Source organism: Carettochelys insculpta, chromosome 26, assembly GCF_033958435.1.
Source record: "Carettochelys insculpta isolate YL-2023 chromosome 26, ASM3395843v1, whole genome shotgun sequence".
Taxonomy (NCBI): Eukaryota; Metazoa; Chordata; order Testudines; family Carettochelyidae; genus Carettochelys; species Carettochelys insculpta.
The window spans coordinates 1,727,899-1,741,838 of NC_134162.1; the positions used below are offsets into that span (position 1 = coordinate 1,727,899).

General features: G+C 53.0%; 1 protein-coding gene across 8 annotated transcripts in view; it reads left to right on the forward strand.

The window, feature by feature from the left end:
- Nucleotides 1-13,940, forward strand: part of TNNT2 (troponin T2, cardiac type) — a 41,961-nt gene that overhangs the window by 5,445 nt on the left and 22,576 nt on the right. For 6 of the 8 annotated variants that reach the window (XM_074977286.1, XM_074977287.1, XM_074977292.1 and 3 more), the window contains exons 4-12: nucleotides 1,016-1,051; nucleotides 1,325-1,346; nucleotides 4,233-4,293; nucleotides 4,638-4,754; nucleotides 5,154-5,231; nucleotides 6,342-6,452; nucleotides 7,766-7,875; nucleotides 8,421-8,511; nucleotides 13,174-13,214. In XM_074977286.1, coding sequence (XP_074833387.1) covers nucleotides 1,016-1,051; nucleotides 1,325-1,346; nucleotides 4,233-4,293; nucleotides 4,638-4,754; nucleotides 5,154-5,231; nucleotides 6,342-6,452; nucleotides 7,766-7,875; nucleotides 8,421-8,511; nucleotides 13,174-13,214 — 667 coding nt within the window. Of the gene's footprint in view, nucleotides 1-1,015; nucleotides 1,052-1,324; nucleotides 1,347-4,232; nucleotides 4,294-4,637; nucleotides 4,755-5,153; nucleotides 5,232-6,341; nucleotides 6,453-7,765; nucleotides 7,876-8,420; nucleotides 8,512-9,549; nucleotides 9,591-13,173; nucleotides 13,215-13,940 lie in introns of all 8 variants that reach the window. The other 2 variants (XM_074977290.1, XM_074977291.1) reach the window with 2 other exon arrangements.

Sequence of the window (13,940 nt, forward strand, 5' to 3'; positions counted from 1 at the left end):
ATCTCCCCTCGCCTGCCCCCCGCGGAGGGTCCACGCAGCCCCAAGGGCCGTGTGATATTGCTGTAATCTAGTCTTGTGCGGCACAGGGGAGAATATCGCGCACGGTGTGCAAAGAAGGGAACACTCGCCTGCTTCCAGGGCTTCGGCACCAGGGCGGGAAATGGAAACGTTTGTTTGGGACTCGCAGGCTTTCCAAGTGAGCTAGGGTGTGGAGTGGAAGGAAGCAGGGTTGTCACCGCTGAAAGCCCCCAGGACTCATGCGGCCGGTTTTCGGCAGGGATTTACCCACATTCCCGTAGTGCTCCGAGCACCATCTCGCCCTCAGGGCCAGATTTTTAAAAGGATCGAGGCGCTTAACAGCACAGAGAGGGACCAAGCGGGATTTGCAGAAGCAAAATCTGTCCCGAAGAGCCCTGCATGCGCCCTACAGGCTGCAGAGCGCTCTGGCATCCTGCTACCGGGAATAGCAATAAGGGCGCTCAGCACCTTGCAGCATCAGGCCACCTGAGCCAGACCGGCACAACACGTTTGCGTGTGTTCCCCCACAGCCAAGCCTCTGTCGTTCCCAGGGCATCTACTTCCGCCCCTTCCATGGGGAGCAGGCGTTGGGAGCTGCCCTCACCCTGCTCGTGTGTGTGTGTTGGAGCTCCTGTTGTAACCTTCTCGCCCCTTCTCACACGGCACCCAGAGGTGCCCAGCCTGCCCCTGGCGGGACAGGAATTTTGATGCTGGGGCTGGCACAGTAGCAAATGCTCAATGTGTTGGACAAGTTGCCATGCATGGTCAGTTGCTCAGCTCCACCCCTTCATGCTCATTCACCCCCTTTGGCTCAGCTGAGGCCCACGGCGTCCCCAGAACAGAAGCACTAAAAATCCAGGTGGTGGGAATTGCCTCTGCAGGCAAAGTCTTCCGCCGCCACGCCCGCTGTGCTGCCTCCTGGAGAGCAGGGCAGGTGCGGTGGCCTGGCAGGCTGCGCAGGTGTGGATCGGGGGCTGAAGCTCTGTGTCCCCCACAGGTGGCGAGGGGGAGCGAGAGCAGGAGTCTGGAGAAGGTAACACATCTCTGCCTCCCAGGGCCCCAAGGGGAGATGGGCCGGAGGGAAGGAGCCAGCACTCTCTCTCAACACCAGCGGGAGGCCCATCCCAGCCCTAGTTCAGCACCCGACTGTGCCACGCATTTCTCCGGGCTGCTGGCTTGCCCACAGCTTGCTGCAGAACAGAGGGGTTATGGGTGGGCCTGGCCCTTTGCTGGCATTGCCCCTGGAGGGGAAACCCTCTGTCTGCCATTAACGCCGTGTTTCTCTTTGCTTGCGGGGGACCTGCAGGAGAGTCCAAGCCAAAGCCCAAGTAAGTGGAAACGTGTTTGATTTAGCGGGCCGGGAAGCTGGGATTGTGCGTGCGCGGCAGGGCAGGGGCTGTGTGCGGTGCCACAACTACGGGAGTGAGCCAAGGGGAAAGGAAGGGGGATGGATACGTGCAGAATAGAGGAAACACAGGAGAGAAAGTGGGAGTGTGAATGGGTGGGGGAGAAGGGAAAGAGAGAGGAAAACAGAGGACAGAGGGAAGGGGACCTTCCCTGGGAAGCCAATTCCCTGTGAGCTGGACAGAGCACTGAGTGGGGTAGCCCCCCAGCAAGGAGACACCCTTCTAAACCTTCTCTTCTTTCCTCCCTCCCTGTCCTTCCTAGTGTTGCCAGGTAGGCTCAGCTTGCTAAGCCCAGGCTATAATGCTGCTGCATAACAATGGCTGGGTGGGTGCTTAGCTGGTCTGGAGATGCAACTACAGTGCTTTTGCTGATGGACTAGCAACGACCTCTTGTCTCTGGGGTCCAAAGCAGTGTTCCCTGTACGCTGTGCACGGGGGCAGCCACCCAGGAGAGAGTCAAATGCCACCTAGCTCATTAGCAGGGCCCTCACTGTGCTCACAGCTGGCAGCGTGTCTTTCCACTGGTGGTGCACTGCTGCACATTCCTCAGCGCCGCAACAAAACTTATTCTGCACACGGCTGGGAAAAGATTGGCGAGAACATTGGTCCAAAGGAACAAGAAGAGTTCTGGGGAAAGCCTGGGCAATACCAGCCAGCAAGCGCCATCCACACACCGTGCTCCAGCAGAGCAGGGCTCAGAACGAGGGATGTGCCTGAAGTAAAACTCCTTCAAAGCTGGAGTTGGCTTGAGAGTCAGAATCTGCACCCCAGGCTCCCCGCCAGCCAGGAAGGGCTTCAGGTTCCTTCAGAAATCCCTTTGTAGTCAAACACTGGCGCTTCCATGTATGGACAGCTCTGGGCCCAGCAGTCAGGTGTATCACAGAATCCTAGGGCTGGAACGGACCTCAGGGGTCATCTAGTCCAGCCTCCTGCCTAAAGCAGGATCAACCCAACTAAATCGTCCCAGCCAGGACCTTTGTCAATCTGGGACTTAAAAACCTCAAGAGATGGAGAATCTACCACCTCTCTCAATAACGCATTCCAGTGCTTCACCACCCTCCTGGGGAAGTAGTTTTTCCTAATATCCAACCTCCTGCTCCCCCTCTGTAACTTCAGACCATTGCTCCTTGTTCTGCCATCTGACTCCACTGAGAACAGTTTCTCATCCTCCTCTTTAGAGCTCCCCTTCAGGAAGTTGAAGGCTGCTATTAAATCACCTCTAAGTCTTCTCTTCTATAAACTAAACAAGCCCAAATCCCTCAGCCTCTCCTCATAGCTCTTGTGCTCCAGACCCTTAATCATTTGTGTTGCCCTCCACTGAACCCGCTCCAGCAAATCCACATCCTTTTTACAGTGGGGGGTCCAAAACTGGACACACTACTCCAGATGTGGCCTCAACAGTGCCTAATAGAGGGGAATAACAACTTCTCTGGATCCGCTCAAAATGCGCTTCCTAATGCACCCTAAATGCCGTCGGCCTTCTTGGCTACAAGGGCACACTGTTTACTCATATCCAGCCTTTCATCCACCATAACCCCTAGGTCCCTCTTCGTCATACTTGCTGCTGAGCCACTCAGTCTTCAGCCGGTAACAATGCTTGGGATTCTTCTGCCCCTGACTCCTGCAACCCCTCTTCAGCTGGCCACCCGCCAGAGTGGTTCTGGATGTTGCATGATGCTCCTTGTGAAATGGACCTAGGGGGAGAAGGGGTTGGTGCCGAGGGACAGCTGCTTTCATTGTCTAATCAATAAGAACATAAGAACGGCCATACTGGGTCAGACCAAAGGTCCACCTAGCCCAGTATCCTGTCTGCCGACAGTAGCCAATGCCTGGTGCCCCAGAGGAGGTGAACCAAAGACAATGATCAAGCGATTTGTCTCCTGCCATCCATCTCCCACCTTCAACAAAAGGCTAGGCACCATACCTTACCCCTTGCTAATAGCCATCTATGGACCTAACCTCCAAACATTTATCGAGCTCTTTTTCAAACTCCTGTTAGAGTCCTGGCCTTCACAGCGTCCTCTGGTAAGGAGTTCCACAGGTTGACTGTGCGCTGTGTGAAGAAAACCTTTCTTTTATTAGTTTTGAACCTGCTACCCATTAATTTCATTTGGTGTCCTCTAGTTCTTATATTATGGGAACAAGTAAATAACTTTTCTGTATTCACTTTCTCCACACCATTCATGATTTTATATACCTCTATCATATCGCCTCTGTCTCCTCTTTTCTAGACTGAAAAGTCCCAGTCTCTCTAGCCTCTCCTCATATGGGACCCGTTGCAAACCCTTAATCATTTTAGTTGCCCTCCCAACTGCTCTTTCCCCGCCCAAAACCTCCACTTCCTCCATTGGGCTGAGCTGAAAACGACCTGCTCTTTGCCTATGCTGGGTGTATGTACAAATGACATCTTCTGCAAGGTTTATCTTCCAGGTTTTCAGCCGCGAAAAACTTGCATAATTATTTATTTCTGCTTGGCCCCATGGGGCATGAGCCCGTTGTCGTGGTAGAACATGCCAAAATGACATTATCACTCTATAAACCCAGTTATCTAGGCAGTTGACTCTAGGCCTGTGAAGATCATAAGTAGCTAATAGTAAATTAACTCCCTGCTAGCCTCTCCCCATTGAATTACACACACACACCGTGCCTTCTGCCACTTTTCACAGTGCCGTGCTGCCTAACAGGGCCGTATGAATAGAAGATTAACCTCCAACAGAGCTGCTCCTAGCTGGCATTAAACAAGGGCATGGTCCTCAAACAGGGGTTCCAAGGCAACAGAGGCTCATTCCTTTCTACTTCTGATTGCAGGCTCTTCATGCCAAACCTGGTGCCTCCCAAGATCCCAGATGGGGAGAAAGTGGATTTTGATGTGAGTACTGGGGAGCCAAAAGGCCTCTGAGCCTGTGCTGTTGGGGGAGCTGTGGGCTTCAGCTGTCAGGCTGGCATTAAATGCCCTTTCATGCAAATATCCCCTAGCCCCTCCAGCCAGGTACCGAGCACACCTACACAGTGCTGAATCTGCCAGCCCCTCTGGGTACACAGCCAGCAGACCTAGTACCATGTCTGCAAGTACCTCTGGGCCTTTGCCCGGTCCCAGGGCTGTCTGCCAGCACCTGTTCTCCTTATTTCATAGCCCTGGCTCCCACAGAGCCCTGGGGGCTGTTGCTCTGGGAGGCTTTGGCATTGGCTGGCTCAGTGCCTTGTTCGCTGCAGGACATTCACCGCAAGCGCATGGAGAAGGATCTGAACGAGCTGCAGGGTCTCATCAATGCCCACTTCGAGAACAGGAAGAAGGAGGAAGAGGAGTTGATCTTCCTCAAGGACCGAATCGTATGTCCAGAGGGCCCCGATGGTGTCATTGCTCTCCCCTCACCCAAGCACAGGGCTGTATTCTGCCCCTGCTGAAGACATGGGAGCAGGATGGGGCTCTAAAAGTGCAAGATGCTGACCTGGGGTAGGGGACCAAGTCTGATCCAGATTGAGGCACCTGGAGATATCAGGATCCTGGGGCTTGGAAAGCGGCCGCTCTTTCATTACTCAGCCCCAGATGGGGTCGTGTCCTGCCGCCCAGCACCCCGCTGCCCGGGCGTGTCTGGGCACAGCAGAGCCCCATGGTGGGGAAGCAGGCATACCAACAGAGGAAGTGCTCTCCCTTGGGCCCACGGTGGAGCTATCCCTGGGCCCACGGTCATCCCCTGGCCCCTAAGCTCCAGCCGTTTCCCCCTGCAGGAGCAGCGGCGAGCAGAGCGGGCAGAGCAGCAGCGGATACGCAGCGAGCGGGAGAAGGAGCGCCAGGCCCGTTTGGCTGTGAGTGTCCGGCAGAGGAAGGGTGTCACAACCCTCAGTGATGGAGCTGGTCTGGGCTTTTCCCAGCTGTCCTGTTCGTGGGCGAAGCTGCTGTTCCCCCTTCTCGGCGTGCAGGGCCCTTCCTTCTAGCTGCACAGGGATGTGGGGGGATAGATCAGCCAGTGGGGGCACTCAAAGCTCGGCTGAGGCCAAGACATTCTGAGCCACAGCCTTGGGCTGGGCTGTTGGGGGTGTGTGTGTGTGTGTGTGTGCGTGTGTGCGTGTGTGCGTGCGCACGCCAACAACACCCTGACACTATGTGCATTGGACAGACTGGGCAAAACCTTCACCAAAGAATAGATCAAGAAAGTCAGTACATGTAAGCCAGTCGGTGAGTGGACCATTCTGCTAAAGACCTGAGAATTGGTGTCCTGGAACAAAAGGAATTTAACAACAGACTAGAGAGAGATTTGTGAGTTAGAGTTCATATTCAAATTTGACACATTAACATGTGACCAGCAGAGACATCAACTACCTCACACATTACAAGGTCTGCTTCCCTTCCTTTGATGCTCAATTATCCCAGACAGGACAATTAACATCCCCCCACCTCTCCCTCTCTTCCTTCAATCCTATTTGATTCGTCAGTTTTAATTGCAATTTTTTTTTTTTCTTTTTGGTCTTCTGTATTTATCAATGCCAGTCTGTTTTGGAAATGAAATTGATCTGAAGAAGTGGGTCTGCCCCACGAAAGCTCGTCACTGAATAAATCCTTAGTCTTTAAGGTGCTACGTTCCCTCTGAAGATGGTGATAGTGGCATTTGCTTCAGCACGAGGTGCTCCTCCCTCTTGGCCAGTGCCTCACTCAGCCAGGAGCCTGCACCACTTACAGTGACCTTAAGCAGTAGCATTGACATGGTGACAAAGCTCATTGTCCAGGCCGATGCTACATCGGGGGAGTTGCTCACAGCTGGTGGGTGACTGCTTCTCTTGCAAGGTGGGAATATAAGTGGTTCTTGTGGCACGTTTCCATGCAGCCTGTAGTCGGGCGTGTGGCCATCTGTAGGCTCCCGGCAGCAGAGTACCCTGGCTCCTCTTTAGACCCCTCTCACTCTGGCTCTGCCCCGACAGGAAGAGAGAGCCCGCCGAGAGGAAGAGGAGGCCAGGAAGAGGGCTGAAGAGGAGGCCAAGAAAAAGAAGGCTTTCTCCAACATGCTGCATTTTGGGGGCTACCTGCAGAAGGTACCATTCCAGCTCAGGGGCCAGCCGTGGCGGTGGTAACCAGACTCCCCACCTGGTGGGATGGGTGGGTGGGGGTGTGTGTGCGTGTGTGTCTCCTGCCTGCCTTCTATCTGGGGACGAGATGCAAACCCAGGGCCCTCGTCTGCCTGTATCTCTTTGCAGCATGCCCAGTCGCTGTGGCAGCCAGCAGTGCCAGGGGATCCCTGTGACCTGGGCCATGCCAGGCAGAGGCTGTTCTCATGTTACAGCTGCCTGCCCTGCCCGCGCCTCATTCTGTCCCTTTGTCTGGGCTCCTGAAAACCAGAGGTCCCTGTGCTCTCGGGGGCTGCAGCCCTTGGAGCTGGCATTACTGAGTGGCTGGAGGCAGGCACAGCACCAGGGGAAAAACAACCCAAAGACGCCAAGGATGGATTAGCACCAGGAGAGGAGTCCCCTGCAGCAGCCCAGTGGGAGATGGCTGCCTTAGGACTGTGAGCTTCATCCCACAGCTAAAGAGACCACCTGTAGAAGGGCATGCTGGGAAAATTCCCACGACCGGATGACCCCCAAGTGGAGCATTAAGGGGACGATGGAGGAGGGCCCTGAGCACTCACCCCCGCACCGTTCTGCCCCCTTTGCTCTTTGCGAGGACGTTGTGCTCAGGTCAGAACGTTCCAGCGCCCAGCTGTCTTGCTGCGAGAGAGAAGTGAGGCTCACGGAAGCCACCAGCCAGGGCCTAATTTCCTGTGCTCATTGAACGCTGCCCACTCCCCTACCCCTTTAGACAGAACGTGCCAGTCCTCTCGGGCAGCCTCCTTGCTCTTCTCAGTGCAGGGCACTCAGCTGGCAGGTTGTCACCCCCTCGTCGAAGCCCTCGGGGGAGACATGCCATTTTTGGTAGTATTGCAGCTCCACCTGGAGGCCCAGCTGAGATCGGGCTCCCTTGTGCCAGGTGCCTGTGTCCCCAGTGAGATAGTCCCTGACCCCCCAAAACGGCTCACAAGCTCAGACAAAGATTGGAAAGGGAAACTGAGTCACAGAGCTGGCAAGTGCTAACCCCAGCAGGTCATCAGAAGAGCTGGGATTAGACCTCCTGCCTCACTGAATCCCCATCTCGTACCCACCACCGCCACAGCGCCAGCCAAAGTCTGGCTGGGTCAAAGTGGATGGTGGATGGGCACCTTGCTCAGCTCCCTGGGTGCCCTCTTGAGAGCCTCCCCATGCCATGGGGCTGTGGGACTCTCTCCAGCCCGGAAGGGGTGGGCGAGCCAAGCTCCGGGGGAGGGTTGGAGGACAGTTAATTCCCTCTGACTCGGGACAGCTGCTGTTTCCAGACAGAGAAGAAGAGTGGGAAGAAGCAAACGGAGCGGGAGAAGAAGAAGAAAATCCTCAGCGAGCGGAGGAAGCCCCTGAATATCGACCACCTGAGTGAAGAGAAGTTGAGGTGAGGGGATGGGGAGCAGGGGGAGGCAGGAACCCCCCAAGCCTGTCAGGCTGGGACCACCTGCTTGAGCCCAGGAACTCTGCGTCACTAACCCAGAAGGGCAGCAACTCAACCTGCCCACTTCCCCTGACCCCCGCACGGCCCACCCAGGCACGGCCAGCTGCCTCCCTCCTCACACAGGCTGGGGCAGCAGCCTGCATCACCAGGGCCAGCGCTCCAGACTGAGCTGTGGCCTCCATGGGGAGGTGCTGCCGTGGGGGGAGCCCTGAAAGGCAGTGGGGGCACAGTGCTGGGAGCTGTACGATGCATTACCCGGCATTGCTCTCACTGCAGGCAGGGGAAGGTGCCATTGTGCAGCTACTGCAGTTGCTGGTTGGGACTGAACTTCCGAGCCCCCAGCCTGTACCTACCCTGCTGGAGTAAGGGGGAGGGGGGCAGAGCTTGCAGCCCAGTGGGGGTCAGAACCGTGTGTGGCTCGGTGAATGGCATGGCCCCCATGCCCTCCTCCACATCTGCTCCCTGGCTCCCCGGGGCTCTCCCCACAGGGACAAGGCCAAGGAGCTGTGGCAGAGCATCTACAACCTGGAGGCTGAGAAATTCGACCTGCAGGAAAAGTTCAAGCGGCAGAAATACGAGGTGAGGCTTGTTCTGACTCAGCTCCCCCTGTCTGCCGTGGGGAGGCCTGTGGTGGTTCAGGGGGTGGTGCCCGGCCTGTTCCTCTATCACAGGAAAAGCCAAGCAGAGTGCCCCCCTTCTCCTGAGGGTGGCAGCTGGGGTTTTGCTCTGTGGATAATGGTTCATCCAGGGGTGAGCTGAGCTCCCCAGTCACTAACCTGGATTTGAACCCAGCTCTCTGAACGTGCAGGGCCGAAGCGCTGAGGCGAGCCGAGCCAGATCCTCAGCTGGTGCAAATCGGCAAAGCACTATTGATCCAGCAGAGTTACACCCATTTGTGCCAGCTGAGATTGCGACCCCAAGATCTTTTAGTGAATGACTCATGGGCACCACAGGACTCCAGCTACCAACCCTGCAAAGCAGCCTGCTGGATGCAGATTCCTGGGACCATCTAACCAGCCAGAAGTTGTCTAAGCCCCAAACACCCAGGCACCAGCTCAGTACACTCTCAGATCTCCTGATTGCTGGATTCTTTTATGCCCGGTCCTAGCCCAGGGAACTGATAGCTGAACTGGCTTTGAAATAGCATTTGACTATCATGTTCCAGGGCACCCAGGTTTCACTAACATTGTTTTCCCACCACCACCCTCTCTTGGCCCATGCAGCACTTCGCTAAACCTTGGGAGGACGCAGCTGGTGTCTTAGCAAATGGGATTCAGCTCTGGCTCCAGTAACTGGTTAAAAAGTTGTACCAATGAAGCCATGGTATCTCCTGACACCTGTGGACCATGCTAATGGTGGCAGGCTGGCCAGGGCATTTCCAGCCTCCTACCTAGTTCTAGTCCTCCTTTCAGTACATCTTTGCTCTGGGTTCACTTCTGTGAAATGTCCAGGGCCAGCTCCCCCAAGCCACTTAGGTTCCTGACTCCCTCTGAGTGCCCATGACATGCAGCGAAGTCAGAGGGAGTTGAGAGCCCATCACAGCCTCTCTGTTAATCTCCCGTCTGTGTGCTTGCTTGTGTCTGTCTTTCAATGCTCTCTTCTTTCTAACTCCACCAGATTGTCACGCTCACTGCTCGCTGTGATGAGCTAAGCAAGTAGTAAGTACCACCCAGCCCACCGCCGGCAGCTTCCTGCTTGGGTTTGTGCTTGATGTGCTGGCTGGCTGAGAGGGAGCAGACTGCTCTGCTGTGTAGGGAAGAACATAAGCTGAGATCTGTATCTGTGAGCCATAGATCCAGGTGGGATGGATGGAGGGGGGTCAAATTACCTAACAAATAGATAGTTGGGAAGGCAAGTGAGTGAGAATATAGAAACTGCCAGCCCAGATCAGCTCCCATTCCCCTCCTGATAGTGGCCAGAACCTGTTGAAGCAAAGGAAAGTGCAAGTAATTCTGCAATAACACATCCTGCCCATAGAGGGAAATTCCTCCTGACCATTAAGAGCTTATTCCCTGAAGCATGACAATGTTTAAGTAGTGTTTTGAAATCTGTCTACCGTGGACACCGGAATGAAATAAATAGGCAGTGTTCTACATTGAACACCATGTTTTAGAGCTATTGACAACTCGGAAGGGCAGGATTTTGAATGCATATGAAGCAATATGCTAATTAACAGAGTCCAGGATGGGGCACTGGTGAGGCTATTTCAAAATAAGGCCACTTATTTCGAAATAGCAAGCGAACGTCCATACGACCACACCCATTACTTTGAAATAACAGACCTTATTTCAAAACTGGCTGCTCGTATAGCCCAGGGCCATAAGGAGTCATGCTTATTTAGAAGTAGTAACAGAGAGGGAGCCGTGCTAGTCTGTATACTATCAAAACAAAAAGCAGTCAAGTAGCGCTTTAAAGACGAGCAAAACAATTTATTAGGTGAGCTTTCGTGGGTCTGTCCCACGAAAGCTCACCTAATAAATTGTTTTGCTCGTCTTTAAAGCGCTACTTGACTGCTTTTTGTTAGAAATGGTTCTTATGTAGCCATAGTGTGGACGCATTATTTTGATTTAGTGATTTCAGGAGTCAACTCGATTTTGATTATTTGGAAATAGCTTCCCACGGTAGACGTGGTGTAAAATAGACCGACTCAAACGCAAGTTTAGGATCAGTTACGCCTTAATTCCCTGTTTGGAACGTGTGGAGAGAAAAAACATGTTTTATGGCAACTTACGTTTTGGGAGAACTTCTGAGGAAGTCTTCTGCAGCCAGTAGAGAAATATCATTACAATTTTAAGGGCAGAATTAACACATTTATCGCACCAGCTCAAGATGGCTCCATTTTGGCCATCGTTATAAAAACTGACTGATCTCTGGATGAGAAGTTGGTGGGTGCCTAGAGGACTGAGAATCACATCCTGATTATATTAATCAATTGATGATTCCAAGGTCGGGCAGGGCCACTGGGATCATCCAGTTGGACTTCCTGTAAAACAGAGCTGTGAGAACTGCCCCAAAAGAGTTCCTAGAGACAATCTTTTAGTTAAAAACAGCCAATCTTGATTTTAGAATTGTCCATGATGGTGAATTTACTATGACCATTGTGAAATTGCTCCTGTGGTTAATCGCCGTCTCTATTATGCATTTACACTTTATTTCCAAACTTAGCTTATCAATATGGACTCTCGGATGACTGCACCAACCACCAATATATTTATCCTTGGTGCTTCCTGGGGCTAATTTCCCAAAGCTGAGGAATGATCTGAGTGACATTGATGGGGAAGGGAATTCAGATAGAAAACCTGAATGAAAACTGGGAGGTTTTACATAGGAGTTGCTTAGGTTGTCGTCATTGTTATATTAACAAATAGGACAGAAGTGTTCAATAAATATTTCTGGTCTGTATTTGGAAAGAATCAGGATGATATGTTCATCAGGTGAGGATGGTGAATTACTGAGGAGGACATGAAACAGTTGTGACCAAGTTTTATATCAGCAGGCCTGGACAACTTGAATCTAAAAGGCCTAAAGCAGTTGGCAGAAGAGATCTCTGGCCCATTGATGTTTGTTTTGAATAAGTCCTGGGAAATCTCTGAATCTAATATGATTGTAGATGTTCCCATTGTCTCTCTAAAGGTCCCACCCTTGTTTTTGCTCTTAAAACCAATTTTCAGAAGTGGCTCCTTTTGGGGTCTTGTTTTGGGGACCTTTAAATGAGACATCTTGTGGCCAAAAAAGGAGGATTTCTGAAGCCGAGTGCTCCACCCTGTCTGTGTGCAGTGAATCAGGAGGGGTGGGTGAATAGATTGGAGAAAACTTGTGTGCTGTGAGAACTGACTTGGGCTCGTGCCTTCATGAGGTCTTGGGCGTGGGGGGTGGCCTCATGCTGTCTGCTCTCTGTCTTTCTCTGTGAAGTGTGTTTGAACCTTGCCTGCTTTGCAATGCGGCCTATATCCTGGACTTACTCAGCAAGGGAGGCCATGTGCCCCTTGCCACAGGGCATGGCTAGGTAAGTACAGGAGCCCCCTCTAGACTGTTGATGAGCTGTAAGTGTCCTGTCTTCCCAAACTGTTGGACCCACCGAGACAGGGATTTTTATTAACCAAACAGCTTATCTTCCTAGCCAGTACGAACCAGCAGCCCTGTAGCACTTGGAAGACGAACAACATCATTTAGTAGGTGGTGAGTTTTTGTGGGGCAGGCCCACTTCTTCAGATCGGGAGGTAGTGCTGCACTGGAAATGTTGCTGAAAGAGAATTGGCCTGACGATTACAAAACACAGAGAAACAAAAAAACAATCAATTTAAAAGCTGACAAATCAGATACATAGGACAGAAGGGGACAAAGGGGGAGGAGGAGGGGTGAGACAATTACTAACTGTAAGCGTCCTGCCTGAGATCACTGCGAATATCAGTGCGAATGCTCTTCGCCCCCATCCTATGTATCCGATTTGTCAGTTTTTATTTCTGCTGGTTTTGTATCTCTGTGTTATATAATCATAACAGCCCAACCTGCCGTTCCCTTCCTTGCCTCTTGTGCCCATGGTTCACTTGGCCCCTAGAAGCAGGTATGTAGGACCTGTGTGTGAGGCTGGAACTGCACGGAGGTGTAGCGAGACCGCACCCAAGACATCAGATGTGTGGGAACCCTGGAAGGAGGGCTGCTGCCCCCTCTAGGCACCGCTGAGAGCAGCTTGTTCCATCCCACCATGGGTGTCAGGCTCTTCCATCCATCTCGGCGCGGAAGGCGGTGGTCTGGTTACAGAGGGGAGAGACGTGGTGGAGAACACCCGGAGAGGCTTCGGAAAGAATCTCTGTCCTTCAGTTGCTCCACAGGAGGCAGACTGTGAGCATCTTTCAACCGATAGACAACGGCCAGGCAGGTTGCTCTCTGCATTCCCATTCACCCCTCGAAAGTGCTCTTGGCATCAGAGAAAAGCCAGGACTGCTCCGCGATGAGAAGAAAGGGGATTCTCTTATGGAGGAGCAGGTGACAGGCCCACCTTATGGTTGTCTAGCTCCTCACCTGGCTTAATGCAGCCTGGGTGCCCAGCATCACATCCTGGGTGTCCCTGTCTCCTAGGCTGGACTAACCAGAGGGCTGGTGGCTGCACTGCTTGGCCAGGCTGCTCTAGAGACCAGGAGAGACATTTTCCTGCTCTGTCTTCTGCTGCCCGTTGGCAGCCCCCTTCACAACGCCGGGGTCAGCCCCAGCCCTTACTGTCCTTCTGTATTTCTCTTGCAGATTAATGTTCTCCGAAACCGCATTAGTGATCACCAGAAGGTGTAAGTACCCGGGATGCCTTCTGTCTCCCCCAGCCCAACCCTGCCAGCTCCCTTCGGGTCACCATTCACCTGTGCTCACCTCCTCTGCTCTCTGCCTTTCCTCTTGGCCTCTCCTTTTCCCTCTTGTTCCTCCTGTCCCTCCCCATCACTCTTGGCTCTTCTCCCTCATCTCTTTCCTTGTCTGTACCGTATTTTGTTCCACCATCCTGTCCTCTGCCCTCCCTGCTCACCCTCTTGCTCCTGCACATCGACAGGCACATGGAGATGAGTCAATGTCTATATCTTGCAGTGCTTTTATTCTTCCTTTGCTCCTGCTTACACATGTCCCTCTTCTGCCTACCTTCCTCCTCTTCTTCTTCTGTGCTGCTCTGACCTGTTCACCGCCACCCTCTTTTCTTCGCTAAACTCCCTGTCTGTGTGTCACTTTCCCCTCAATCTGGCACAGAGCAAGCCACATCTGCCTCTAGTGGCTGGCCCACAAAGACGACAACAACCTACTCTTGCTGCCAGCGGAGACTTCTTTAGCTCAAACATCAGTGCTGGAGGTTCAAACTGCGAAGATATGGGCAGGAAAGTCCCCACCCCTTGGTCATGAACCTGTATCAGATACCAACTGGCTGCACTGCTCACATCTAATTGAGATGCATACCATGTGTATTCCTCATAAGGTCTCTTTATGCTCTGCCAGTTCAGGCTCAAATTTGCCTAAACAAGGCATTTTATACA